The 27,691-nt window shown below is 50.8% G+C and overlaps 1 protein-coding gene across 2 annotated transcripts in view; it reads left to right on the forward strand.

Annotated features, from left to right (window-relative positions):
- The window catches only part of TMCC2 (transmembrane and coiled-coil domain family 2), a 50,742-nt gene that overhangs the window by 11,571 nt on the left and 11,480 nt on the right, over positions 1 to 27,691 (forward strand). The window contains exon 2 of one of the 2 annotated variants that reach the window (XM_067531721.1): positions 19,017 to 19,022. The exons of the other annotated variant lie outside the window; for it this stretch is intronic. Coding sequence (XP_067387822.1) covers positions 19,017 to 19,022 — 6 coding nt within the window. The remainder of the gene's footprint in view (positions 1 to 19,016; positions 19,023 to 27,691) is intronic. 2 annotated transcript variants of the gene reach the window in all.

Consider the following 27,691-nt stretch of genomic DNA (forward strand, 5'->3'; position numbering starts at 1 on the left):
GAGCTCTGTTCTGAGGTCTTAAAGGGAGACTGAAATGGTACATAGGCCTTGTGTTTTGCTGTCTGCACACGGGCAAATTTCACACATTAATCATTACATTAGGGCAGGATTATTATCATCTCTATTTTTTCTGATAGGGCAAAAAGGCACAAATTGTATAGTATACGGATACAATTCAGGGCAGGATTTAACCCACAGAGGTTATTGTCTCTGTAGCAGTCCCATACTCTGTCTTGTAATGCTACTAGTATTGACTGATGGGAATGGCTCAAGCAGTCGCTTGGTTATTTCTGAGACACAGGGAGTTTCCGCCTCTGCCACTTGCTTTTGAATCTTTTGTTTTGATTTTCAGTGGCACGTTCTGTGGGTACAGGAAAGTTTGGTGCATTCAAATGTGGTTAAAATCATGTGACTGTAAAAATGGGCCTATCTTACTCAACAGATCTGCTATTTAGGAGTCTCTCTGACTCAGACCCGCTTTCTCTGCTGACACAAACCATCTGTTTATTAATATTAGTCTTGTAGATGCCTGTGCAGCTACAGACGGAAAAGATGCGTTCTGTTCAGGCTTACACATCATCAATAAAACTGGCAACTAGGTGTCAGTTGTCAAATCTTCATTATAAAGAGAGGCCGCGGATAAGGGGTGGGACCATCACGAAGAATAGTTGGATTCTGTTCCCCACCATGCCAGTGACATGCTCTGTGCCCACTGGCAAGTCACATCCACTCCCGCTGCCTCTGTTTCTCCTCCCACTCTTAATCTGCCTTGTCTGTTTAGATTGCAAATTCTTTGGGGCTGAGACTGTCACTCAGCCCTATATGCATTTATACAGCACTCAGCATGATGTGATGCTGATCTCAGTTGGGGTTTTCAGGTAGTACTGGAATACAAAGAGGAAGAATACCAGGGATAAGAGGCAGAAAGACCCTGGCTGGAATTTCAAATCCTGACTGCAGTCTATGGTACTGGCTGCTCTAAATTGCTGCAGGGACCCTTCGTCCCCAGCTGGTCCAGGATTGGAGGATGCAAAGATGACTTTATATTGTATGGTTTTTGGGGTAGAGACCATCTTTTAGTTCCGTGTTTGTCCAGCGCCTGGCACCAAGGGATCCTGGTCCATGACTGGTGCCCCTACATGCTACAGTCATACAAATAAAAATAATATTTAAGTCACCTTTGCTCCACGCCCTCCAAAGCTGCACTCAGCATGCCTGCTGCAGCCGAGGATCTAACCCTGCGTAATTTCAGACCAAAAAGAGGGTTTTTCTTTTAGCACAGAAAGGGCCTGAAAAAAGGGCGAAGGATGGAATGAGTGTAGTGTGTACTCAGAAACACTGGATTAGACAGAATGCAGCTGTAACTGGGGCTTTGACCATACGGCCCTTCTTCTTACTGGGGCATGCCGGTGTTCCCTGTTGACCTCGTATCATGGACATTTATGGGATTCGTTAAAACAGTGCCTAGTAATTATTATTATTTCTTGACGGCGCCAAACCAGTTTCTTGTTGGAAACTAAAGGCAGTGATTAACCCCTTTCGTCTCCAGGCTGCTTGACAAACCCTAATTCATGGCATTGCTTTAGCAGCTGACCACCTGTAGAACTACTGAGACCGGGGTGACAACCAATTTATGCAAATGCCTTTGGCGCCAGTCTTACCTTGCTTTCTCCCTATGCTCTGTGTGTTGGTTTATTCATATAGGTCCTGATCCAGAAAAGCACCCTAAGCACATGCTTAACTTTGAGCACAAGTTGTTCCACTGAAGTAAGTCACTTCACCTGGCAATTCTTTTGGTCCCCCCTCTGCAAAATGGGGGTGATAATACTTATCTGCCTGCCAGGGGCAATTGTGTTGTTCGTGTGCTTAAATTTAAGCATGTGTTTAAGGGCCAGATTTTCAAAGGTATTTAGGTGCCTAAAGATGCAGATGGGCCCTTAATGGGATTTTCAAAGGCTCCAGGCACCTACCACCCGTTGATTTCAATTTATTCCAGTGGGAGTTAGGCACCCAGCACTCACAAGACTCCTGTGTGCATCTTTAGGAACCTACGTACCTCTAAAATCTGGCCCGCAGTGCTTTGTTTGATCGGACCCTGTTGTGTATTGTGTAAATCTTAGATTGTGAACCATCTGGGGCAGAGAGGTCTTTGTGTTGTTTGTGTCATGCCCCGTACAATGGGGATTTGGTCCAGGACTGGGGTCCATAAGTTTTACTGCAATAATAATAATTAATCTTCCCAGCACCTCCCTGGCAGGCAGGTCAGTATTGTTATCCCCATTTTGCACATGGGGAAACTGAGGCGCCGAGGAGCGAAGTGACCTGTCACTTCCAAACGCAGGTGTTCATTCTGCTCCTGGGAAGCTTATGAAGCTCCCAGTGGCACCAACAAGATGAATCCCGCAAGCTGTCTGTGTGCTGGGCTCCACCTGGCTTTCTGATTCAGGCCTGGCACAAGTCCACACGACCCTTTCTACCCCAGCTCTGTGGTTAAAAGCAGAGTGCAGTGCTGACAGGCAACATTAATAAAAATAAACTTTTCACCCAGGCATTTCATAATGAATTTTGCATTCATTGCATAACAGCTTAAACACAAGTGCTGGATTAATCTCTTACGTAATTGTTCAGCCTTCACAAGTGCTCCTTGAGCAGCCAGCAATATACTTTTTTTAATTAGGTCCCTACAGCCTGCCTTACAAAGCTTAAATTAAGACACTTCTGGTTTAAAGATCTCTCTGTCTAGTTCCCTGCAGGCTGCCTCTTCTGACCCGGAGCCTCCTCTGCTGGTGACCAAATTGTTTGCACTAACTTATTTTCTGAAATTCCACAATTTGTACTAAGTTGTTGTCTGGCTGGAAAGAAACAGCTGAGGATTTTATTGATACTCAGCTGCATTCTCAAAGGATGTAGGGTATGAGGCCAGCAGGCGTGGGGTGTGTACTACCCATGTTAACTGGCAGGATGGGACTCTAGTGGTTAGGGCCAAGAACTGGGATTCAGGCCTCTTGGGTTCTTTCTCTGACCCCGATACGCCATGTGATGTTAGTCAAGTCACTTATCCTCTCTGTGCCTCATTTGTAAAACTGGATAATATTTATCTGCATCTGAGGCCAGGTTTATGACACTGACCTTGATCTCCTAAGAACTGGATTGAGCAAACCATCAAACAGCCTCCAGGTGGCAACACGTTTTAGTCAATGCTAATATGATCTGGATTCAAAGCAGCAACCTGGAGCTGACAGGCTCATAACATAATTCATCATTTGACACTTGAGCCTCCAAGTCCCTGGTAAACTAATATCTAAAAATTAGAGCAAATCTTTGTTTTCTATTATGAATTCCTGAAATCAGAGATGGAAAATACCTGGTAGCAGCTTATCTAGAACTTCTCCCAGGCTGCTCTGCCTGCTTTACATTTTCTATTGTTTTGTGTAGTCTAGAGAAAAGCAGGCTGGTATTAAGGGTGGGATAATTATGGAATGAGATAGGGAATATTTGCGGTCTGGCTGGCTGATGGCAAACAGCTTCTGATGTACTGCTATTTCCCACTGCGCTGAGAAGTCCAGTGATTCTACGTGTCTTTGCAAGGCAGCACGTGGCACGTGTGTTCTTATCTGCCAGTCAGGTAGTGAAAATCTTTATCTGCCACTTTACAGTTAAATTAGCCGGGTAATTGAGTCCCCTTCCACTAAGCTCTTTTCTTCTGGAATGTGGGCACATTTATTATAGTTATCAGCGTCTTGTGACTAATTCAGATTTCAAGCGATTGCATTAGACTTCCTTGCGTTTGATGTTGATTTGTTGGACCGGCTGTGGATGGCTTAAAACTTTAGTTGCTCTGACCGGCAGTGGCTGCATGTTCTACTTTCTTCTGATTTCTTTCTGCTTTGGGCCATGGTGCTGGCCATTCACAGCAGTGAAAGGAGAGGGTGTTTTTCCCCCCTTTTCCACCCAGTGCTCAGTCCGCTGTACTCTGGGCTGATCAGTCAGCAGGGTACCCCAGTTGCATGCTTTTCCTTTTTATGGTCCCATCTAGGGCCATACTTCGAGCACTTAGCCTCCTACATAGAACTGGCTCAGCCCAAGCCGCGGATGCCAACACACCAGAATGGGGGGTTGTTTGGATGCGGATATAGACTTTGCACCGTGGAGCCATCGCGAGCTCCAAGTGGGGCCAGGCGTGGGAGCGTTTGCACCAGAGTCAGTGCAGCTGCTTGTGCTGGGTTTCTTTAAGGGCTGGCCAGCCCTGGCGCTGTGCTGTGTCTCTCCTGAGACGTAGTGCGGCCTGGGGTGGTGGGCGGAGAGGGCAAAGGATGCCACGGCTGCACCTCCATAATTCTGGGCTGCTGCATGGTCGAGATGGCCCCTGGCATGTGTGAGATCAGTTCAATCCTACAGCAGGCTTGCATGGCTTCCTGGGGGCTGCTCTGCTGCCAGAACCCCTGAAGTATTACCGGCACAACTCCTCCTTCTCCCAGTCCACCGCAGCATGCCTCTTGTGTACTGTGTACAGGAAGGTGCCTTGGGTTTGCCAGTTGGCCCTATGCCGCCCTTGCACTCGGGACATGTCCTCGGGTGCTATTATTACAAGCCCTCTGGGCTGCTGCAATAGTGTGAAGAGGCCACACCGGAGGCCGGAACTTAGCTGCTAATGATTTTGATTCGGTTACGTGGGCTCAGCGTGGGGCAAAGATAGATAGTGCCCATGCCCGGTCAGGCCCTCTGTGGACTGGAGGTTGGGGAAGGCTTCCCAGGAGCGCGGTAGCTGCAACGGGCCAGGAGGCGGGCGAGAAGAGTGTACGTTGGCACCTGGATCTCACATGCAAAGCTGCACCCGGTTAATACCGCCTTACGGAGAAACCAGCCCCCGGCCGGTACATGCAGCTGTCCGCCAAAATAAATGGACACGGAGCCAATAGGGGGGGCTGCCGTGTCACTCCCTAGCCCTTAATTGGGTTAGGAGCTGTCAGGCTAGCGGATCGTGGTTGTTGTGTTGGCTCCAGATATGTCAGAGTCTGCAGCTGCCCTGCTTCACCCTATCTATCACCTCTTTGCTTCTCCAGCAGACTGTGGTGTGTATACTTACTGTATGGCATATGTGTGTATACATGTGTGGAGCGGGTGAGGGTAATACCTTAGGGGTGGGTGGACATGGCATGTGTGTGCGTGGGCGAGGTTGTGTATGTTGGTTTTAAAGTCAATGGTGTTATACTGAGTTCCACTAGCCCAGGATCTGGCCCTTTTTGTGTAGTGTGTTTGCTCTGTGCGTTCACATGACTTGTGCGTGCAGGAGGGGTGTGCTCTGTGTATGGCGTGACTCTGTGCATGTGCAATGTGGGTGTGGTGTATTGTGTGAGAGTAGGTGCATGTGTTGCATGCCCACAGCAGCAGAGGTGCCCGGATCAGGCCTGGCCGATGCAAGGATCAGTTACTGAAGCTTTAATGCGAGGATCGTGTCTGGGGAGAGAGACTCTTGTGTGTTCCCTGCACCTGTGCCAGTGTGTGTGTGCGCACACGTGCGTGTGTGTAGCTGTAGAGGTTCAGATCATTGGTCCTTGAATTCAACTACCCGGCCTCTGACAGCAGCAGCCCGCCCCTGTGGTTTGAGAGGAGGGCATAAATCCCATTAATGCGCCTAGCCCATTGTGCTGCTTTGCACGCGGGGAGAGCTTCCTCTGTGTCTTTGCAGCACAGGTGCAGAGTGGGAGGAGAGAGGCTGGGCAAGGGCAGCACCCCCTGCTCCTCTGCGGAGGAGGAGGGCGTTTTCTGGGCTGCGAGGTGGGCCGCGTTCCCCAGAGGGTGACGTTTTGGAATGAGGCCAGCAGGTGTTGCTGCAGCCCATGGGAAGAACGTTGGAGCTCTGCTTCCCAAGGCCGTGGGAGCCGGGGATTTGCCATCTGCACATCCCAGCGCTTCTCAGAGTGCTGGGTGATGGGAGCAGTGGTGCAGGCACCGTGGCTGGGGGAGGGCGGGAGCAGGCGGGCCACGGCAGCGGCGGGTGTGCTCTGAGCAGTTTTTTCATTATCTCACTAATCTTCCCTTGGTGACCTGCCAGGCCTACCTGGGAGAGGCCGACAGAAGGGGATTATTGCCCTGCAGAGTCAGCTGCCGAGGCCTGGGCATCTGGGAGGGAGGGAAGGGAAGCAGCATCCTGCTCCTGGCCCTTGCTCAGACCGGATTCTTTGCAGCCACTGTCAGATTAACCGCGGCGCTGACACTGATTGGCAGCCTCCCTGTGCGGTGGAAGGCATCTTCCCTCTTCTCTCCCCCTTCCTTCCCCGAGAGGGGCTGCAGAGACAGGGGAGCCACGCCAGATTTGTACATGGTGCTGCCAAAGAGCCAGGCACAAGGTCCCCTGGGATTCCATCATCTGCCCGATGCTCCGCGATGGTTCACGTCCAGGTGAGTGTGCCTTCATTTCTGACTAATCCCACCCCCTCAGCCTAGACAGGACAGCAGGATTCCTCCAACCCAGCTGGATGCCGTCTGTGTCTCAGTGTTTGGAAGTCCGTTGTCTATCTCAGCCCGGGGGAAGGTGCAAGGGGGTGCGCAGAATGGTCTGCCATGGAGCAGGGAACCAACGCGTGGGAGCCTCAGAGAAAGAGGCTGTTTGTACAGGCGGCGGTGCAAGGGATTTGTAAGGGGCTATATAAAGCCTTTTGCTGCTAGGTTGCTGATTCAAACCCAGCCCACGGTGGTTGTTTCTACCCAGCAGCTGGGTGGCAGCATTCAGCCCCGTTCCTAGCAGAGAGGTATTTCTGCAGGAGTCTTGTCACATGCGCAGCACAGGTCAGGAAAGCCCTTCCGGAGGGGTGTGGGAGGGGTGTGTCTGGCTGCTCTTCCTGATGGAAAGCTGCACAAATCAGAGCCTAATGGAGGATGAGACACAGGCTGGAGGGGCCTGAGAGACGGAGCGGGCTGGTTGCATCTTCTGCTTCGGAGGCACCAGGAAGGAGACAAAGGGTGTGACATGATTTCTTTACATAGTCATTTGGGGAGAGCAGAAGAGTGGTGGCTTCCCATCCTCAGTAAAAGACCTATTACTTCTTATTCACTCTTTGCTGTCTGCCCCAACCTACGGAGCCTTCCATGTCCCCACCAGAGCTTTGAGGATTCTTCTGCGTTACCATCCTCAAGACCCCCCATCGCAGCAAGTCCTAGCATGACTAGAGGGGCCATCTTTCTAAGCCTGTCGCTGCCCCTTAATCAGCTGGGGGTGGCTGCTGCTGAGCGTCATGGGATCTTCTCCAGCAGGTTCGCATGCTGGCAGGGCCGTGCCTACACTTCACTTGCTGTTCCTATGAAATTTTGTCCCGCAAAGGGAGAAAACTGGGTGCAATCAGCCGTTCCCACGCGGTTTCTCCCATCATGGGCGGCATCTTCGTCAAATCTGTCTATTCATTTACAGGGCTCCCATCATCCTCATAACTGAGACTGGGCCTCCTATTTTTGGGCCCGAGTGCCTGCAGAATCTTAGGTGTGGAAAATAGGCCTCTTCTAGTGTTGCATCCAGCCTGGAAACAAAGCCATAAGGGTAACATCAGAACTGAGCAGATTTGAGCCACGCACCTCTAATATTTACAAGGGTATTTTCAGCAAAGAGCTCAGGGAAATTAGGTGCGTGAGATTCATTTAACAGTTGCATGGGCCCATGTGCGGGGCTGAAATATTACTCTCCAAAAGCGGTGTCAGTAGCAGTTGTCGGTAACTCCTTTGGTCATTAGGTGGCACCGTTACTGCATCACTTTCCGAATCGTGGCTGCTGGTGGCCTGTGCGTGAGGCTTCCTAATTCAATTGTGTCAATCGAATTTAAAGTAGCGAGCAAGATCCTGTGGTGAAGTCCGGGTTCGCCTGTGCGTGTGTGCATAAGGAGCTGGGGTGTAGACGGTGCGCCTGTGGTTTACACCTAGAAGATTCCAGTCCGGATTTAAGGCAGAAATGAATGTGTGAGGACTTCTTGTGGTTCTTCACCTAGCTTACCAAAGCAGAGCACAGTCTGATCCAGCTGGCCTTCCCTGGGAACGGCTGGAATGGTGGCGGCTGGCGCTGGGGAGGTCTGTGCAGGTCGGAGCGGAAATGCAGCGGTAGGCTGTGACGATGGGTGAGCCTGGAATAGCAGCACTGCAGGTCAGGACTGAGCGGCAGGGACGGCACACCGAGGGGGCCCAGGGCTGGAACAGCATGGGGTGCTGTGGGTCAGGATTGAGAAGCACTGACAGAGCCCTGTCAATGGGGAACCCAGGACTGCAATAGCAGGGAGCATCGCAGGTCAGGATTGAGGAGCGCCGGTGGGGCTGTCCCAGGAGTCCATTACTGGAATAGCCGGGGTTGTTTCAGGTCCGGGCTGTGGGGCATCAGCAGGGCTGAGCAGAGGAAGGCCTTGCACAGAGTCTGCCTGCATGACACCGGTGGGTTTCTTTGCTGCCCAGAGAGAGGAGAAGACATTGACACTGGCTCCGCAGACGGCTGCTCCCCACACGCCATCTTGGGAGGAGACAGAGTGGTAAGAGCAAGGGAGAGAGGCAGAGAGGAAATGCAGAGCTAACCAGGCTCATGTCCCTGTCTCTGCTTTTCTCTGCATGCCCGCTCCCACTCTGTGAACACCCCTGGTGCCCCCTGGCCGGGTGCTGACTGCAGACAGAGCAACCTCAGCAGGGCAACTCCAGACTGATGCTCCTGTGACTGAGGGCAGAATTTGTCCCTCCCTCTCTAGGGCAAATCTTCCTGGTAACAAAAATTGTGGGGGCTAAAGAGAAGAGCCAGGGTAAGAGACTCGTATACTTGGACTTTAAGCCCATTGGGGAAGGGGCCATCTTCTATAACACCCAGCACCATGGGGCCTCGATCCCTCAGTGTGGCCTGTAGGTGCTACTGCAATGCAGATAATCCTGAGACTACATCAACTCTTATCCGGAGGCGGACTGGCCCGATGAACTTGGGCAGCTGAAGTTAGCTATGCCTAGAGGGCTGCATGAAATAAATAATGCGGGGGCCATTGGAGCCATGGGACAGTAGAAAGTCTCCGTAACAGCACCACTGACTTGTTTGTCAGCACATGTGTTAGGCACATTGAAATGCTTCAGTCAGGCTCCCTGCACGGCTGCCCTGGGCTCGCTTGACAGGATAAAATTACAGTAACAAAAGACAGCACCAGCTGTGGTCTCTTCTCCTCCTCCCCCCAGCAGAGATACTTTCATGCTTTTCAGATAGGCATACCAGAGAGGCCGAGGCTAGCACCTCAGATTGGCGCCTGAATAGGCAGGGAGATCCATTTCTGAATGTAATGGGTCAGAATTATCCCTGGTGTAACTATGTGGATGTCAGTGGAATTACCTCAAGGTGGCAGGGAGTTCGATCTGATGATTTTATGCCAAGCCCTTTCAGTTCAGACCAGACCAGACCATTTCACAAATGGGTACAGGGACTGTACACATGGGTGACTTCATCCAGCACTGAAATGCACTCACCTCTGGGGTGAAGCGTGCTGGTGTATTTTGCAAAAACAACGAGAGTTGCAAGTGCAAGTCTGACAAAGTGCATCTGACGAAGTGGGTTGCAGCCCACGAAAGCTTATGCCCGCAGAAATTGGTTAGTCTTTAAGGTGCTACAGGAATCTCGTTGTTTTTGCTGTGTACAGACTAACACGGCTAGCCCTCCGGTGTATTTGGTTGCAGTAAGCATCAGTCAGGGGGATGAAATTGCACTCTTTGTTTATATTAACTCACAAAAATAAGACAGCTCCGTGACATTCTTAATGTTCTCCTCCTGACCTGCTCAAATATAATGACTATTAGCTTCAGTGTCATCTTTTCTTCTTCCTAATCCCTCTCCACACCCTCCCACTCAACTGCTTTCTTTGTGCCTATCCCAGCTTAACTGGTATTTCCTGCCTGTGGGGATTCTCAGAGTTTGGGCAGTTTTGGGGGCCTAAGAATCTTGGTTTCCCATGTGAGTTCCGTGTGGTTTCTTATGTGGCGGGTCTTGCATACGAAACCTTAAAAATAGAGGTCCTGCAGGTTGTACGCATGAAAGGCTCAGTGGGAGTGTTGCATTGGATCAGGCCTTTTATCACAGAGACTGCGTTCTGGAAAGATCCCATTGCAAGAATTATTCCCTGGATATTGGGTTGCAACCTTTGCTCCAGTTCCTCGCTGGTCTTATGTGGAGACTTGGCATTATGGAAAACTCTGTACAGGTCCCTGTAACATTGAGGACTGGCCATTTCTCATCCTTGAAAGTCCTGAGATATTTTCAGTGCAGATAGCTCAGCCATCTGCAGTGCAGCCTCGGGGGGCAGAACTCAGGGAAGTCAGTCAAAGTTCATTACTTCTGGCAAAGCACGTTCTTGTTGGGCGCGACAGGACCAGGAACAGCAGTGGCAGCTGGCATCCCATGGAGTTAGGTTTCAAGGGGGCGTGAGCTTTCCCTCTTTTAAGGATCAGGTTACTTGGAACTTGTCAGAATCGACAACTGTCCAGGGGAAGATTCTGCTTGAGAGAAGCCAAGATTTGCAGGATCAAGCAGCCACTCCTCCAGCGTCAACCCAAACTCTGAGCAAACTCAGGAGGGGAAGAATTTACAGCTGAGAAGCGAGAAGATGGTGAAAGGGGACATCATCTCTAGGAGGCAATTTTGCTTCTGAAGAATGAGCAGAAGTACTCCTGTGCTGTGAGCTGTCGGACAGGGGATGCTAGGAAGCCAGGTTCACTTCCCGGCACTCCTGGAGTATCCGTATCCTTTGCCTATTGCACGACGTGTTCCTTGGAATGAGGAGATAGGAGCAGAGAGTAAGGCAGGTGGCTTAGATCCAATCAGGTTTGATGTTGGATGGACCCTCTAACTCAGAGGAGCCTCATTAAGTCACCCTAACCACCGGGAGATTGTGTGTTTTAGGTAGGGTATAAGCTAACAAGTGTAAATATATGTATATTTTCAGGATGCTGAATCCCGTGATGCTGCATTGCTGATCGAGTCTGACAAATGTGGTTCAATTTTAAGGGCCAGATCCTCAATAGAGCTTTGTCGAGTTACACCACCTACGGATCTAGTCCTCGGTTATTTATGGTTTTTGATAGTGTAACTATGAATGTTAAGGAATGGGGCCCAGTTCTTTCCTGGTGTAATTCCTTTGGAGCCAGTGGCTTCATGGTTGAATTTGTGCCGTGAAGTCATAGAAACACGAGAACTCACTACCGTGCTCTTCGCTGTTAAGTCTTCACGCAGCAGTGGGATGAGACTACCGCTTTTACCATGAGACCGGCCAGGCGGGTGGGTTAGCAGAGAGCAAATTAGCAAGGTTCTACTGTCCTGATTTTGTCTGTGATTTAGGAGTAAACCATAGAGGCAACTGGGTAGATTGACAGAGCCTGGGACACTAATAGCTGGACAGATTGAGGTGTGATGCCTTTAAAGCGCATTTTAAAATTGTTAAGAAAATAGCATTTGAATGTCTGTCTCCCTCTGAGTCGCATCCTTGTCTGATTGTTGATTATAGTGACATCAGCATGGTGCGCCCACCGTGTTTGGAGTAGCCCCAAATCATTCCCAGGACAACTTTGTTTGACCTGTAGAGACCATTTTTGCTAGGAAGAAGTGTGGTTGTAGGTATAGGATCCAGGGCCAAGGTAGGAAGGACCTTAAAGTTAAGCATCTAAATCTCTATTTTGCACCTGTGTAAGCACCCTGTTTTGCAGAGGGGCAGAGCACATACAAATTACACTGAAGTCAATCGGAGCGGAGCTGCTCAGCACCTTTTAATAATAATAATAATAATAAATTAATTAATTAATATTAATAGCACCATTAATAGCATCTCATCCATAGATCTCAAAGCGCTTTACCATGGAGATAAGGACCCTGAAGGTCCCCACAGACGGGGGAACTGAGGCACAGAGAAGGGAAATGACTTGTCCAAAGTTACCCAGCAGGCCAATGGTTGAACTGGGAATAGAATCTAGGTCTCCTGTGTCCAGTCCTGTGCTCTGTCCTCTAGACAACACTGCCTCCCAAATCAGACCTAAATCACTTCGGTACCTAAATATGGATGTGGCTTCCGACTCTGGCCCAAGCTTCAGGTGGGACTTTAGGCCACTGCGCCTCAATTTCCTCCTCTGTAAAATGGGGATAACCGTTTGTGAGACTTAATTTCTTATCTGAGTAGGAGGTAACAAGGAAGGCAAAAGGTAAGTCCCCCCAGGACCTTCGGAAAACGTATGTGGTTAAAAGTAACAGAGAGAGGGGCTAAAAGTCAGACTATTCTTGAGAAAGAAAACAGCGTAAAGATGATATAATCCTCCCATCCCTTGATTTGTCCCCACCCCCATAGCAGGAGAATGCATATAGATTGCAGCAGCAGTGTTGGTCAGACCTGGGGAATTCCTGCCACATGCCTTCCTTGTGACTTAATAACAGCTGCAGAGCTCAGGGATATTTCATGCCGAGGGTGGTAGAACAAATCCACCACAGCAATACGTAATCTCGCAGATATTGAATAATAATAAATAATACTAACGTTGCAAGGAAATTGAAGCAAGCAGGGCAAGCGAATGCATTATAGATACCGTAACCTCAGCATGGATTGTTCTTTGGATGTGCTCTTTGAGTGCTTCCTCCACCCTAGGAACGGAGAGATCAGTCCGTGGCATGTGCCTGTTTCATGATTTGTTTCTGAAGTGACAGGGCCTGTTCTCCCCTCAGTTCAAGAGTGCAGTGTCCATTGATTTGAATGGAATTTACAGACATGGATCTAGCAGTTTCTGAGAGGGAGCGCAGTCTAGTGAGCAGAGCAGGAGACGGGCAGTCCAGACCTCTGGGTTCTATTCCTGCCTCTACAAGGGACGTGTCAGAGCCAGGGACTGGGAGACAGAATACCACGAGTCTATTCCAGGGCCTGTTATTGGCTCCCTTGTCACCCTGGGTCAATCAGGTAGGGATACATTGTCAAGAGTCATTTCTAATTTCTAGGGGCCCCACTTGAAACAGTGGAAGTCGAGGGAGCTGTGGGCCATTTCTTAAAATAAGGCCCAAATTGTTTCAAGTTGGGCCTCAAGGAACTGAGGCATCAGAAGCCACTTGTGACCGTGTCAGCCCTAACCTTTCTACGCCTCCATTTCCCCCTCTGTAAAGTGGGGATTGTAACTCAGGATAACACCCCCGGGGGTGCTGTGAGACTTCATTCATGCATGCTGATAAGGTGCTTTGAGATCCTTGGATGGAAGATGCCTCGAAGAGGTCAAAATTAATTAACAAGAGGAGACTAGATACTGCTCCTAGATACCATCATTTAATTAATCCAGAACGGGATGAAGCTACTGTACCAATGCACCATGTAGCAAATAGACTTGGTGTTCCAAAGTGTCCTGTAACCTACGGCTGTTGTTTGCAGTTCCAGTTAATGCTACCAGAGACGATGCAGATTCCTTTGAAGGGTGCAATTGATACGAATAGACTTGTATCATATGCCCATTGCCCACTGTACAGACAGCAGTGTAAGCCGACTCATGTAGAAGGTGACTCTCCCAAAGCTGACTCGGCGAGATTTTTGGGAGCGGATAACAGTACATTCATAAACTCCCGGGGCTCTGTTGTTCTCCCCTCTACATCTGTTGCAGTCCAATTAAGCCAGTCACTGTAGCTGAGAGCAGAATTTGGCGCTCAGCCCGAGTCAGAACGAACAAACAAGGGTATTCCTGTCTGGTGACTAGGTCACCATTAGATGCCTCACCCCCATTGCATTCACAGCCTCTGTCTTGCCAGTTTCGTCCTACTTGGTGGCCCTGTTTACCTTAGGAAAATGTTCTAAAAATCCTAATGCCGACTCCTCTCCGCTGCTGTTAGCGGCGCTACGAATCCTGGAGCAGCTGGGCTTTGAGCTGCCATGTCGTCTAACCCTGCTCAGAGCAGGCCTGATGGCCCTCATGCTTTGAACACCGACAGCTCCAAGGCTCCCAACGTTTTCTCTGGTGGAGCTGACCGGCTATTAACAATTGTGGGAAATTTTCCGTACGTACCCCTACTATCAGCAGGGCCTTAAAAAGCATCACCTTGAGACCCACCCAGGGATTAGCAAATCCCACACTTAAGGGATGATCTTTGACTCATCTCTGCAAAAACGTAGCCCCAATTTACCCTCTTGAGTCAAGTATAAGCCGACCCCTCCTACCCAGCCTCCCCCAGAAAGAGCTCCCTTGGCATCTGAACACGTATTTCTCAGGCTGAGTCAAATCCTGAGGCTCTTACTTAGGACAAATCTTCCCTCAGAGTCAGTGGCAGTTTGCCCACATGCAAAGCCGGAAGTCAATCCTGCAGAGATTTGAAGCTGTGAATTTTTCCCAGTCTTTTAAAATGGGAACGATAACACTCCCCATTATAACTATTATTGCTTTAGTGTCTAGAGGCGCCAACCAAGATTGGGGGCCCCTTGGGCCAGGCGGTTGCACCTACATGTAGTAAGAGATAGTCCCTGCTCCGGAGGTCTTGTAATTTAAGTGGACACAGTGTGGGAGAAGTGAAACATTTGTCTTCGTCTTACATACAGGGAGCTGAAACACAGGGTAGGTTAAATGACTTGCCCAAGGTCACGCGGGGAGACTGTGTCACAGAAGGGAATTGACCGTCCATAGCTTGTGTTTTAGCCCACTGCCTTAACCACAAGACCACCCTTCCTTTAAGACTGTGTGGCTCGATTAATCACTCTTTGCAAAATACCACATAAGAAAGAACTCTTCCTTCGTTGCCCTTGGAACGCTGGTGGGTTTCTGTTACTGCAAGCTCCATGTGCTGGAAGGGTTAGCCCATATCGTCTCCAGGAGCTGTACTATTAAACATCACTAGATGTTGTTTATTTCTTAAGCTGCCCCTCGGAGGAAGAGGGCAGCCTGATTAAACAAAGCTCGATGGTGATATTTGTTCTCAGAATGCAGTGGGAAAAGCCAATGCTGGAAAGATGGAGCGTTCCTGCCAGCATCCCGGCTCCAGGTTCCCTGTGTTCTCACTGACACCAGCCTGTGCTAGTTGTGCTTGGCTGCTGATACAGAAGCTTCAGTTCCCCATAGAGTGGCCTCTGCACATGCAACTTTCTTTTGTTCTAGATATATGTAGACCCCCGCCACTGCTCACCCTTCTAATCCTTAACTTCAGCCATGATAGAGGGAGAAGAATTTGCCAGCGCAAGGATCACCGGCCAGACGCTTTGCAGAAGACACTTGAGCGTCCTCATGCCGGAAATGCACCCTTCCGACTCCTGTCCTGGGAAAAGGATATTGCTATTAAACTCCCTATTGGGAGTCTTTGTAAGTACATCCCTCTCCTCCTTCCTGCTTCCATGCTCCAGCAAGGAACAGATTTCCAGGGACAAGTGGCCGGGACCAGCCTGGAATCTACAAGTTAAATGGAAGGGCAGGTTGGTAAGGGGCTGGCTCTAGGGTCTGTGAGGATCCCAGCTGCAGCATTTCAGGGCTCGGACTGAGAGGTGGTTTGTAATGCTTTGCGCCCCTAGGGCTGAAAGGTCTATAGGGGGCTGCGGTGAGGGAGGATTAGGAGTGGGCCAACTTGCAGATCTCTGCGTATACCAGTGTCTTGGCCTCGGTTAACCCATACAGTTAAGGACACAGTAGCTTTCTCACCTTTATTGGTGGAGTATTTAGCTTTCACTCTGCTGCAGAGCTTGGCTATTTTTTGACTTCTTAAATGGCGTGCATTGATTTGGAAACTGCTCTCATCTAATCGCGTACCTCAGACATGTCTGCTAAGCCCTGCTCCAGAGTATGGCAGCTAGGAGGAAGGTCTTCTGGCAGGCTATGGCTGAGTGCTCCTGAAAGCAACCCTGTGTAGACTCCAGGGCTTTTGCTAGCCCTGACAGGAGAAGGGTCAGTTTGAGTGTCTAAAAGCTGCTGGGTGTGTAGGTGTTGTATTGCTCGGCGCCCCTTTGCTTATTTTGGACACTTGGGGCCAGGGTTTCAAAAGAGCTCAGGGTCAGATTTTCCAGAGCTCAGCACCCGATGTGCACCGTGCTTCTGAAAATCCAGCCACTTCTTTAGGTGCCTAAATGAGATCTGAATGCTTTTGGAAATCTGCCTCTTATTAGCAGGGCTTGAAAAAATATATGGAGCCCTTGCAGTAGATTCAATCTGCTAGCGAGAGGCCAGGGCTAAAGAGGAGAGGGAGCCTACCAGCAAGGCCAACGCCCTGGTGAAAAACCCACTTTCCCCATGCTCACTGCTGGGATTCCCACCAAGGCGCGGTCCCTGTGGGGCTGTGTAAGAACCAGCTAGATAAGGCCAGTGGGGCACAGAGCAGAGGCTGGGCGCGCAGGAGATCTCAGTTCTGAGATCTCAGTTCTGTTCCTAGCCCTGCCGTTGATGCACTGTGCCACCTGCTGGTGGTCAGTCTTACCCACAGCATAGGGAGGTCATGCGGCTAAATGAATGAATGTGTGAAGAGTGCATTCAATCCCCATGATGGCAGATGCTGCACCCTTTAACTCCTGCTAACCCTGGAGGAGTTAGAATGTTAAGAGGAAACTTTTGTGCACATTCCCTCCGGTCAGGCCAGTTCTCCACAAACCTCCTTTGTGCTGGGGATGTCAGAACAGGAGATGATCCCCCTGTGACTAGAGCTGCCTCGGAGCTTGGCACCATCAATAAACATACAGCTGCTTTCCAGGTTCCTCACAAGCAGAATAAGCGTAGGGTGTAATCCGGAGCCCTGGGGCTTTTATCGGTGTTACTCGAATGGGCTGTGGGAATATCTGTGGGTCTCAGTCTTTCCTAGACTGACCCAGAATAACCTGGCAGGTGGCGTGGGATTTGCGTGTGTTCCGTGGGAGCTGGCTGGCAGGCTAAAGAGGCTCACGGTAGCGTTAGAATTAACAGCAGGGCGATGAATGGAGAATCTTGATTCTGAATCAGGATTGTACTCCCCATGCCATGAAAGCAGGGGGGAGTGCATCCCCCTCCTGACTGTAGTGCTTTGCTCATGTGAGTGAGAGCAAAATGAAGTCCAGGGTTTCCCCAGAAAGCTTTAAAAAAAAAGAGGCAGGGGAAGTTCAGCATGGGGCAAGGAGGGAATATTCTGTGCCTATTTCAGGTGCTTGGTGTTTTCCTGGGCTGCTGGGAATTGGAGATGGTGGGGGATGTGGGTAAGCGCTTCTGGTCTATAAAGAGAGGCAAACCCAAGAATGAAGTTAAAATTAAAAACCGTGTAAAGACTCTTGTTAACCTGAGCTTTTGATTTAGTGTGGGCGCTGGAATCCCAGGCAAGGGTTTTCAGGCTGTGTCAAACGGGTTAATAATGGCCCTCTCCATCACTCCGAGAGCTGTGTCCTGAGGCACACGTATATTTGGATTCCTATGGGATTCGCTTTTCCTGTGTCATAACCCCCTAGCCAAACATCACCAGCCTTTGCTGTTAGAAAACCGGATCTGAATTTTGCATCTCTGCCTCGTCTCTTTTTCTTACGAGCTCTGCTGATTTGTGTGGTTTACTTAGTCAGCCTTTTCCCTGCTTTTAAGCCACACGCCAAAACGGAGAGGATTGAACTGTCTTTTAAAAATGTATCTCAGTGGGGCTGGAAAGCCCAGTGTAACTAGGCAGCAGAATTCCCACAGGCTGGGGAAATCCCCGTGTGACGTAGAGCTGGCACAGCTAGCTCCTGCATCAGCCGCCTCCTGGTCCCCACTGCCCAGGCTGGGACATGGTCAGGGGAAAGAGAGCAGGGCCAGAGCGACACTGCAGGGACCCCCAGCTGGAGCGTTCTGTGTCACTGTGGATTTCGGATTCTTTTCCCACCTCAGGTCCTGGCATCAGCACCTTTCATTTTCCTCAGGGCAAGGTACCGCCATGGAATCTGGCAGGGGAGGTCCTCTAGTGGCAAGAGCAGTTTGATGGCGTTTCAAGCCTACAGGGTTTTATGTCCGTCTCTGCCGCAGACTCAGTGTGGGCAAGTCAGTTCACCTGTCTGTGCATCAGTGTCACCGGAGGCTGATAATACTGCTACCACAGAGGGGGCTGTGAGTCTTAGTGAGCGAGTGCTTTGAGATCCTGAGATGAAAGAATTGTGAATACACAGCACTAGCAAACTTAAACTGCAGTTAAGCACCTTAGTGCTATAGGACTCGTCTTTTGACAAGCAGACGCAAACCAGAAGTGCATAGGGACACGTTCTTCCCTTATTTATACCCCTGCCAACCTCGTGATGTAGCAGGAGTGTCACTGAGGGATAAATATGGACCCAAGTGTTTCGATCTCCCGGTAAGGTGGTAAACCTCCGGCTGCTGGGGCTATTGCTGAGATCAGGTTCCTTTTATACAGAGAACAAGTTGAGTGTTGTTATTTTTGTTCCTTTGTTTCCCTCTTTCGGTGTGCATTTTGGGTCCCACCTTCTTTGCAGAGCCAGTGTTGGCAAGGATTAACTATCTAATGAGGCTTCACTTCCTTTGAAAAGATGCAGAGCAGGCTGTTGAGGACCTGATGCCTGCAGAAAGTCAGAGCTGCATGAGGACACTTGGGGCAGGAGGAAAGGAACGGTGGGTTCTGTCAGCTGGAGCTTGTCCAGTTGCAGGCAGTTTACAGTCTCTATGCAGCCTGACAACAGGCTATTTCCTCCTTTCACACTGGTCAGCTTATCTGCAAATTGCACGCCTTCCTTCTGTTAAATAATGCAGGCGGCCAATGCACCGACCTTTCCCCGGACCTGCCAGTGGGTGTATGCTTCTTAAAAGCGAAATGTTCCCTCTTAGTTTGTCATAGGGCAGCCTCCACCTGGGATGCCCTTCTGTGGCAGATGTGACACAGAGGCACCTTGCAAAGGGTCCCCTGTTTGCAGGCAACTCTCACTTCAGCCCCGAGAAACTCGTTACACCGAACACACGTCTGGCAGGGTATTTATCCCAAAAGAGTAACATGTAAGGTATCTACCGAAAGCTTGTGACTTGTCCACATGGCCATGGCACGGCATGGACACCTGCCTCAGTTTCCCCTTTGTATAGACCTTTCCAAGGAAAATTGCCTTTCTTAGCAGCAGGTTCAACACTTTTTATATATGTAAAGTGCCACCACCTGTAGATCCCTCAGAGTAAAAACAGGTCCTCCCAAAACCCCAGAGTGAAACAAGCTTATACTGCAGCCGCGCTTCAATCCAATTCAAGAGTCACCATGCCAGGGTCACTGACCTGAGAGTCATTAGCCATTCTGGCCCAGTTCCTTCAGCCCTTGTTCCAGGGCCCCGCTCTCCGTACCATTTACCTGAGAACTCCAAGTGCTGCTTCTCTCCCACAAACCTTCCCCTGGAGCCCCAAGTCAGCTCTCCCATGAGCAGCCTCCCGGCCGCGTTTCATTCCCAAGGCTTCCTAGCCTGTGAGTTTTACCTCTGCTTCTTGGAATCTCCCTCCAGAGTCAACCCCTTGCTTCTGGGCCTGGTTTACGCTAACCACCTGGGTTCTTCACCTCTTCCTAGGAGCCACTACACAAGCCCTCCTGCAACTGGGCTGGTTCCCCAGCTCTAGCCAGAGTTTCAACAGATTTTATCAGAATCCTCCACCAGCAGCTCACCGTTATGGCTTTCCTTTCCTCTTTTCCTCCAGTAAGTCTCTGCTGCTCTGGCTGTCTCTCCTCTGTTCTCAGGCAGCTCACACCGTCCCTTTCCTGTCTCTTTCCCCATTCTCTGACCCAGGTGCTTGGGACACAGCTTGCTACCTCTTAAAGGGGCCAGCCACTCTTTGACATGCTTTTTTAATGGAATCTCAGTATTGCTGCTGTGCAGGGCTGGTGGTGGCAGGATCTGGGGAGCCCAAGGTCCCAGCACATGGCGGGATGGGGATTTGAGGGCAGGGCATTTATGGGGCTGATAGATGAGTCTCAAGTTCTGTCAGTGCAGGGGATGGTTTTATGCTGCCGGCACCAGTAGCTAAAGCAGATCAGGATCAATTTCCTAGTGTAGACAGGGCCACAGGGAGCAGCGACCATGCTGGCTAGAACTTGGCCTCATGTCTTCTGTTCTCTGGATGACCAGAGATGGAATAACACCACCCAGCACTTCTCAAAAGTGGGACACGGTATCATGATCCCCACTTTGCTGAGCGGGGAACTGAGACACCGGAGGGGGTCATGACGTTCCCACGGGCACTCAACCAGCTGACACTGAAGCTGGGAACAGAACCTAGATCTCCTGAGTGAATCTGCTACCCTACCCGCTAATCTACCTTGCCTGCTGGAGCATTGGGTTTTTAACCCATTCTGGTGTAAACTGTATGTTTTCTCCAGAACAGGCAAGCCCCAGTGATAGCTCAGTAATTTATCTTGCACTTTTCTTTCCATTTAGCTGACCCCCTCCTACGTAACCCCAACCAAAAATAGTGGCACTAACATGCCATTTGCTGCCATACCCTAGTTCAATCTGCTTGTGGTGTATACCCCTTCCTGCACCCTGGGAAGGGGCTTGTCTATTTAGATTGTAAACTCGGTGGGGCAGGAACTGTCTTTTACTCTGTGTTTGTAAAGTGCCTAGCACAGTGTGACCCCATTCTTGGCTGGCCGTTGGGCACTGCTGAAATAAACATGATTAATAACAAGTAGTCACTAGAGTTGGATGCAGTTTTCTGCCTCATGGGACAGCAAGACAAAAAATCAGGCTGAGCGGTTGCAGCATCATGATGTTCTTATAGTGCAAGTAAGGAACATGTGGCAGCTTAAGTGATGACTGAGAAGTCTGAGCTTGAGCTGCTCTCTCCTGGCACGTCTGCTTGCATCAGCTGTGTGCTTGCCCATTAAACGCACACCTAGGGCAAGATGGGCACATTGTTTGGGACTGTACAGTTAAATGTGTTGAAAATAACATCGTGGAAGCTGGCATCTCTAGTAGTTTTTGGGGTGGGATTAGTGGAGACCTGGAAATGAACCTTTCTCTTTGTAGCTTGCGTGATAAGAGTGTGTAAGTGCTTCTGATATATTGTCCTCCGTTGATCTGGATTCTTGGACAAGCCAAAGCTCGGGCGCGTTTGGATCTAGGGGGTGGGTTTGGCTCACTATAGAGAGCTGGGTTTAGGGTCCAAACTCCCATAAAGTTTGGGGATGTTCAAACCTAACCTAGATTTTTAAAAGTGGCTAGAGATGGTCAGTTCCCCACCTCAGCCCCTTCAAAGGGGCCAATTTGCAGAAAGTTCTGAGCTCAGATGTCAGTTGGTCATCCAAAAATGGAGGCACCCATAATCCTTGGTCACTTTTAACGATCTGGGCGTTGATGTTTACATTGGGCCCCATCTCTAGTCATAGTGGGGCTGGTCTCACCCGAGGCGTATCTACAGTTGGCGTGGGGTGCCCAGCTCTAGGAGACGTCTCTTATCAAGCTGGTGCACTAAAAACAGAGCTACTGTGCACAGATAGACAGGGCGGTTCTGTAACCAGGGAACATCCCAGCATTACAGCCTCTCACACTTTTCCTGACATAAAAAACAAACTCCAGCCTGAGGGGAAAAAACCCAACAACAACAAAATGACATCAGAAAAATACCCTCACCCACCACTTTTGTCAGGTCTAGTTAATATCTGTGCTGCTGCGTGCATGGGAAAGAACTGGGTCTCACTTGCTGAGTGTTCAGCCAGCAAAGCACAAAGGCAGTGATTGCAGAGGCTGCCTCAGGTGCCCAGGAGCGACCCCCCCCTCCCCCCAGGAGACTAGGGCAATTTATAGAAACAAACACATTCCACTTCTTGGATTGGCAGAGGAGGTTTCTCCCTCGTTTCATCCCTTCTTTGGCTGCATCTTGTTGTCCTCATTTATCATGTAAAAAATCAATCAAATCAAATGTCGAGGAAGCGAGCGAGAGCTGGATCAGCTTTGGATCTCAGGTCTGCTGGGGTAAATCTGGAGTGAGCCCGCTGCAGTCAGTGGAGTTACACCCGGGTAGTTCCCAGCTCGAGGAGACGCGCGCGCGCTAGCTAAAGCCAGACTAGCTGTGGCTGCGTGAGCAGGGGGCTGGGCTAGCCCCCCCGTGGACATACCCATTCGAGGCCCACGGCATGTGGTGGTAATACACGCTGTGGTAAGTGCTCATGTAGTATTGTGATAGGTGCAGTGTAAGCATCTAGCTCAGTGGTTCTCAATCTTTTTGTATTGCTGACCCCTTTCACGTAGTGAGCCTCTGAGTGAGACCCCCTCACCCCTGTTGGTGCCCGCCCCTGGCCTCCCCCTTCACCCCATAACTCCTGCACTGTGCTCTCTTCACCCCTAACTCCTGAAAGCCCCTCCTGCGCCCACCTGGGGAAACAGCCCTGCATGCATGGAGCGGCTGGCATTGCTGCTTGCTCCCACCCCGAAAGCTGCTCCTCCGCGCACCCCGAGGGGGCTGTGAGGGGGGAGCACGGAGCAATGTCAGGGCTCCCTGCATCCAGGTCACTTTCCCCACTTGGGCTGTGTAAGGGGAGGGCAGAGAGCTGCAGCTCCTGATACTGGCCTCACAGCACTGCCCAGGTGGGGAAAGTGACCTGGATGCACAGAGCCCTGGTGTTGCTTCTCACTTCCTCTTCCCCCACCCAGTCCCCTAGGGGGGCACAGAGGAATGCTGGGGGGGTGACCCTTCCCCCCCCATGTGCCTCTGCCAGGAGGAAGCAGGGAGGCTCACAGCCCCGCACCTGGCCAGGATGGGGGCTCACAGCTTGCAACCCCCACATAACCATGTCCCGGTCCCCGAGGGGTCACAACCCCCAGTTTGAGAACCAGTGATCCAGCTGCAGGTAATCGGATGGGCATGTTCCCCTAGCCAGCATTTCTCAGCACGGCAGGGAGAGCTGTTGGCAGCGCGCTGTGTCAGGTTTGCACGGACACATCACATTCCAGTTCAGCTGCTCTAAGGAGACGCAGCAGAATGGCCCATGTGGACTAACCCTTGGGTTCCTGTCTCCTTCGTGAGATGGAGGTAGGTCTGGGCAATTGTTGGTCTTACAGCAGTGCCGGGGGAAGGAGGGCTCATTACAAAACAGACATGGATTTGCAGGGGCGGTCAGTAGTTACGTTTGTAATGCTCAGTGCAGAACGGAGACAGGCTTCCATGAATAAATACAATTAGCTAGCATGTGGGATTGCAGTGCAGCTGTGAGTGTGTGGCAAGCGCTGATTTCAGCTGAAACCCTCCCCAGATTCAATGAGCGAAATATTCTCCGGCTGGTGAATTGGAGGAGGAATCTGCTACTATGGAATTTGTTAACTTTTCTCCACAGCCTGCTCTGGTAGGCGAGGCGATGCTGTGGCCATTAGCACCGGTAGTCAGAGCACAAGGAGGAAGGCAGAGTGCTCCGGCAGCAGGGGTGGGGGTCTGGGACATTTTGGGCTCTGCTGCTGGCCGTGGATGGAGAGTGTTTTATGGCAGTGGGGAACTGGGAGTCAGACGTGGGTTTTGTTCTCAGCTCTGCAAGGTGCATGTGGTATAAATGGCCAGAGCAGTGCGGACTGCAGGTCAGGACTCCTGGGTTCTTCTTCGAGTGCTTGCTCATGTCCAGCCCATGTCAGGAGTGTGTGTGTACGTGTGTGCGCATGCACCGGTACTGGAGGTTTTTGTGGTGTCTGTAGGGTCGCCTCTAGTACCTTCTGCAGTGGCATGCGTCTGTGCCGCTATAAGAGCACTGACTTCCCCCCCAGTTCCTTCTTACTGCCCGTGCTGGGGCTGGAACGTCCTTGCCTTGGCAAGCCTTTACCAGTGGTTTCAGCTGTAGATTTAGCATGCATCGTTTGTTAGGTGAGTTAGAGTTTGTAGTTCAGAGATCGTTGTAGTTAGTCATGCGGAGACGTAGCCCCAGGGAGGGGGGATGCCCCGGTCTTCAAACCATGCGCTTCATGTCAGAAGCCCTGCCCGTGAACGATCCTCACCAGAGCTGCTGAAAGTGCCTGGGTGAGACCCACGTCTGGGACAAGTGCAGGAGCTGCGGGAATTTCAGATCCCCCTAGAAAGGGCCGGGACATCAGGGTGAGAGCGTTCCTGATGGAGTCTGCTCTCAGACCGGACTCCGAGCCTGGCCACGCCACGCCACGCCACGCCCGGCACTTCAGCGTCCACTCACAGCGCCCACCGGCACCGGGTTCATCCCGGCCCCGGTCATCGTCCCTGGTGCTGAAGAAGCATCATGAGCCCCGAGACACTGCACCTCCTGGTGCACTAATGAGGTGGGGAGGAGGGCGGCAGGAGTCTTCTAGTCCCACCCCCTGCTCAAAGCAGGGCCAACCCCAACTCAATCATCCCGGCCAGGGCTGTGTCAAGCTGGGCCTTAAAAACCTCGAAGGATGGAGATTCCACCACCTCCCTAGGTAACCCATTCCAGTGCTTCACCACCCTCCTAGGGAAAAAGATGTCCAATATCCAACCTAGACGGCCCCCATTGCCGCTTGAGACCATTGCTCCTAGTTCTGTCATCTATCTCATCCTGCAGGCTGGTGTGCTGCCCTCGACCTAAAGGACGCATTCTTCCATGTTTCCAATTCCCAGCTCTCTGGAGAGCTCGCTTAGGACTGAAAACCAGTTGTCTACCCAAGCTCTATCCCCCTAGCTTTCCTGCATCAAAACCGCAATAGCAGCAATAATAAATCAGCGTGGCATAATTCTGCTTCTGCCGCGGCCTTTAAGGTAATGTTTACTCAGCTTATTAGATGGAACCTTGTGCAGAACTCAGCTCTCCTGGTTCATACTGTGTTTATAAGAATCATTTTTCCTCCTGCATCCCACATACTCACCAGAGGAACACCAAATCCCCCCTCCCTCAGGAAAGAAACGATGGGAAACAAATGGACGTTGAATTTTGCTTTGACTTTTGAAAGGCTTTCCTTGTGCATAGAAAGTGCGGCTTTCATTAATCCCTCTGGGAAATCCCCTGTGCAGTCATTTAGGTTTGCTGGGATTTAAATGGCATGCCTGTTAATGCTGCTAAAAGCTGTATGGGCCTTTTGCTTAGAAAACAATCAGAGGCTGGTTTTCTGTCTGGGTTGCTGTGTGCCTGAGACAGAGCAGAGCTTTATGTTGCTGAGTTGCATTCACCTGAGAGAGGCTGCGCACAGAGCTCTGGAGACTGAATCCTCTGGTTGGCCTCAGGACAGCTTGCTGCATGGATGGAAGCCGGTCAGGTTACCCCTGTGCTTCCCCTGCTAATGTGCCTCAGCTGTGCCCAGGGAAGGAGGGACTTCAGTCTCCAGCCCCATCTACACCATTTTCTCTGCTGCGTCTGCCAACAAGGGGGGTCTGTTAGCACAGATGGTCGGGCCTGGGCTGCGAGGGCTCACACGTGGAGAACCCTCCCATTGACTCCAGCTGGCGTTGCGGGCGCTCAGGGCGTGTCGACATTGCAATAAAAACCCCTGGCTGGCCCATGCCAGCTGACTTGAACTTTGGGTCAGCCCATGCTTGGACCCTCCCACCTCACAGGGTCCTAGAGCCCGGGCTCCAGTCTGAGCCCAAACGGTTACACCGCAATTAAGCCGCCTCTTTGCGTGATCCCGAGTCAGCTGTCATGGACCAGCCGTGAGTACCGAACTGCAATACAGACCTACCCTCAGGGCTGCATGGGATCAGGCCCGGTGATGGGAGATCTAGACCTCTTTTCAAAAGGAGTTGGATTGGATCCATTTCACATGAGCCACTGAAGAGCCAGACGACATGGGAGACTGGGAGGTAAGATTTTCTCTATCCCGCTGCCGGTTGCCGACCTGGGGAGAGGATGAGAGAACAAACAACACATGGCAGATATTAGTCAGGTTGCTCACTGCACTCCTGGAAGGTACTGCAATGCTGCAGTGATGAACCCGGTACAAGACACGCTATAGAATGGAGCAAAGGGAGCGCAAGGTAAAGGAGAGAGATGCCCAGCTGTCAAGGGCCAGCCAAAAAGTCCAAACAAACCTGGCTGCCCAAAGTTGGGCACCTAAATAGAAATGGCTTGATTTTTCAGAGGCGCTGAGCCCCCCCGCTCCCATTCGCTTTGATGGGCTTTGATCAAGCCTTTATTGAAGATTAGACCTAAAATGGCAACATTTGTCATTGGCTGAAAATGAAAAATAAAACAGCTCCCCAGATGTGGCCGAGCATTATGATTTTAAAACAGCTTTGCCCTGAAAAATCTTGTCCTGCTGCTGCTGGTTTGTGTTTGTTATTCCATTTAGTCTGATTACATCGCATGCTGCATTTGTCTTTTCCTTTCACCCACCCGGCCATCCCTGGTGTCTGCAAAGCCACTTTCCAAATGAAAACATAGTTGTCTCGCAGAACGTGTGACCTGCCATTGGAGCTCAGGTTCATGCAGAGAACTTGGAAGGCAGAGAGGCAGGGTTAGTGTGATTTAGATTACAGTCCTGCCAAGCGCTGATGTGGGGCTAGATCCTTACGTGTGCTTGTGTGTATGATTGTATATATGTGGGAAGCGTGTATTGTTAGAAGCTGGTGGGAAGATTGAGGTTTAAGGTCAGCCCGGATCTCGGATTTGTTTATCTGACAGTTGTCCCAAAACCTTCCAACTTAGGTACTTAGCTGGCGCCCAGTGCTGTAGTATCTGAGCCCCTCACAATCCCAGGGCTCTTATCCCCATTGCATAGATGGGGAACTGAGGCACAGAGAGGCTGCGTGACTGGCACAAGGTGACACAGGGCATCTCTGGCAGCCTAAGGAGTGGAACCCGAATCTTCCGAGTCCCAGGCTGGCATCCTACCTCTGGACAACCTTTCTTCACCAAATTGTAAAAGAAAGCGCTGTCCGGCCTCCATGTCCACGTAAACCTTCACTGAATGGTGGTTGAGTCCCCTCTCCTGCTTACTAAGCGAACTGTTGTGCCACTTTCCCCCTGCTACTTACACAATCATCCGGGAGTCAGGGTTTCTCAGACATTTCCCCTCCATCCTGCCATTAGCAGCCAGCCTGCTTGTCTTATCTCATTACGTTAAGCCGTCTTTCAGGACTGTCCTCACGGCTTTAGTGCAAGCGCTCGCTCAGGGGCTGGCAGGCTCACTGCCCAGACCGTCTGTGCTGCTCTGGTGTCATTCTCAGGTCACGCTGAGGAAGCCGCTTTCTTTGCTAAGCAAGGAAAGTGCAAAGCCTCCCGCTATCACCCCACGGAGGGGAGAAACTGCTTGGAGATTAAGGATTTGGGAGAGCAATGGCAACAGTGTCTCACACTTGGAAGGAGCTTCACGTGCTCTTTTACGTAGCCGCAAACCCGCCTCTGAAGTGGACCATTGCAGCTGCTATCAGGGATACATGGAGCATGGGTCCCAGGGCCCAGTATGGGGACTCAGCTTCTGTGCGGAGGCTCCTGACTTCTCCGGCCACCCAGAGATCCGCATGAATCTCAGGCCGTGGCAGCTTTTGGGGACGGAACCGTCTGGCAAGCGTAAACATCCCCTTCTCCCCACAGAGCAATTCAGGGTGAAGGCCATGGGCTGAATTTTGCCATCGGTGATGCCGGTGTAAACCCAAAGCAACTCCAATGACTTCAGTGTCATTAAGAGCAGAATTTGGCCCCTTCACTGGAAACCCAAGCTGTTTCCTAGCTCCTTGCGGAGAATGGACAAAAAGGCATAGATGTTGCTTATGTTCTCTGGAAAATGAAGTGTCCGAGTTCATGAGCACCCTTGTCTGGTCTATCATCCTAAGGCCTTTTTCTTGTTGTGGTTGCAGAAGAATTAACATGTAGGATCCTTAGACAGTGGCTGGCTGTCTCAGTCGC

Source organism: Emydura macquarii, unplaced genomic scaffold, assembly GCF_026122565.2.
Source record: "Emydura macquarii macquarii isolate MOO-44397 ecotype Brisbane River unplaced genomic scaffold, CSIRO-AGI_Emac_v2 contig_3220, whole genome shotgun sequence".
NCBI lineage: Eukaryota > Metazoa > Chordata > Testudines > Chelidae > Emydura > Emydura macquarii.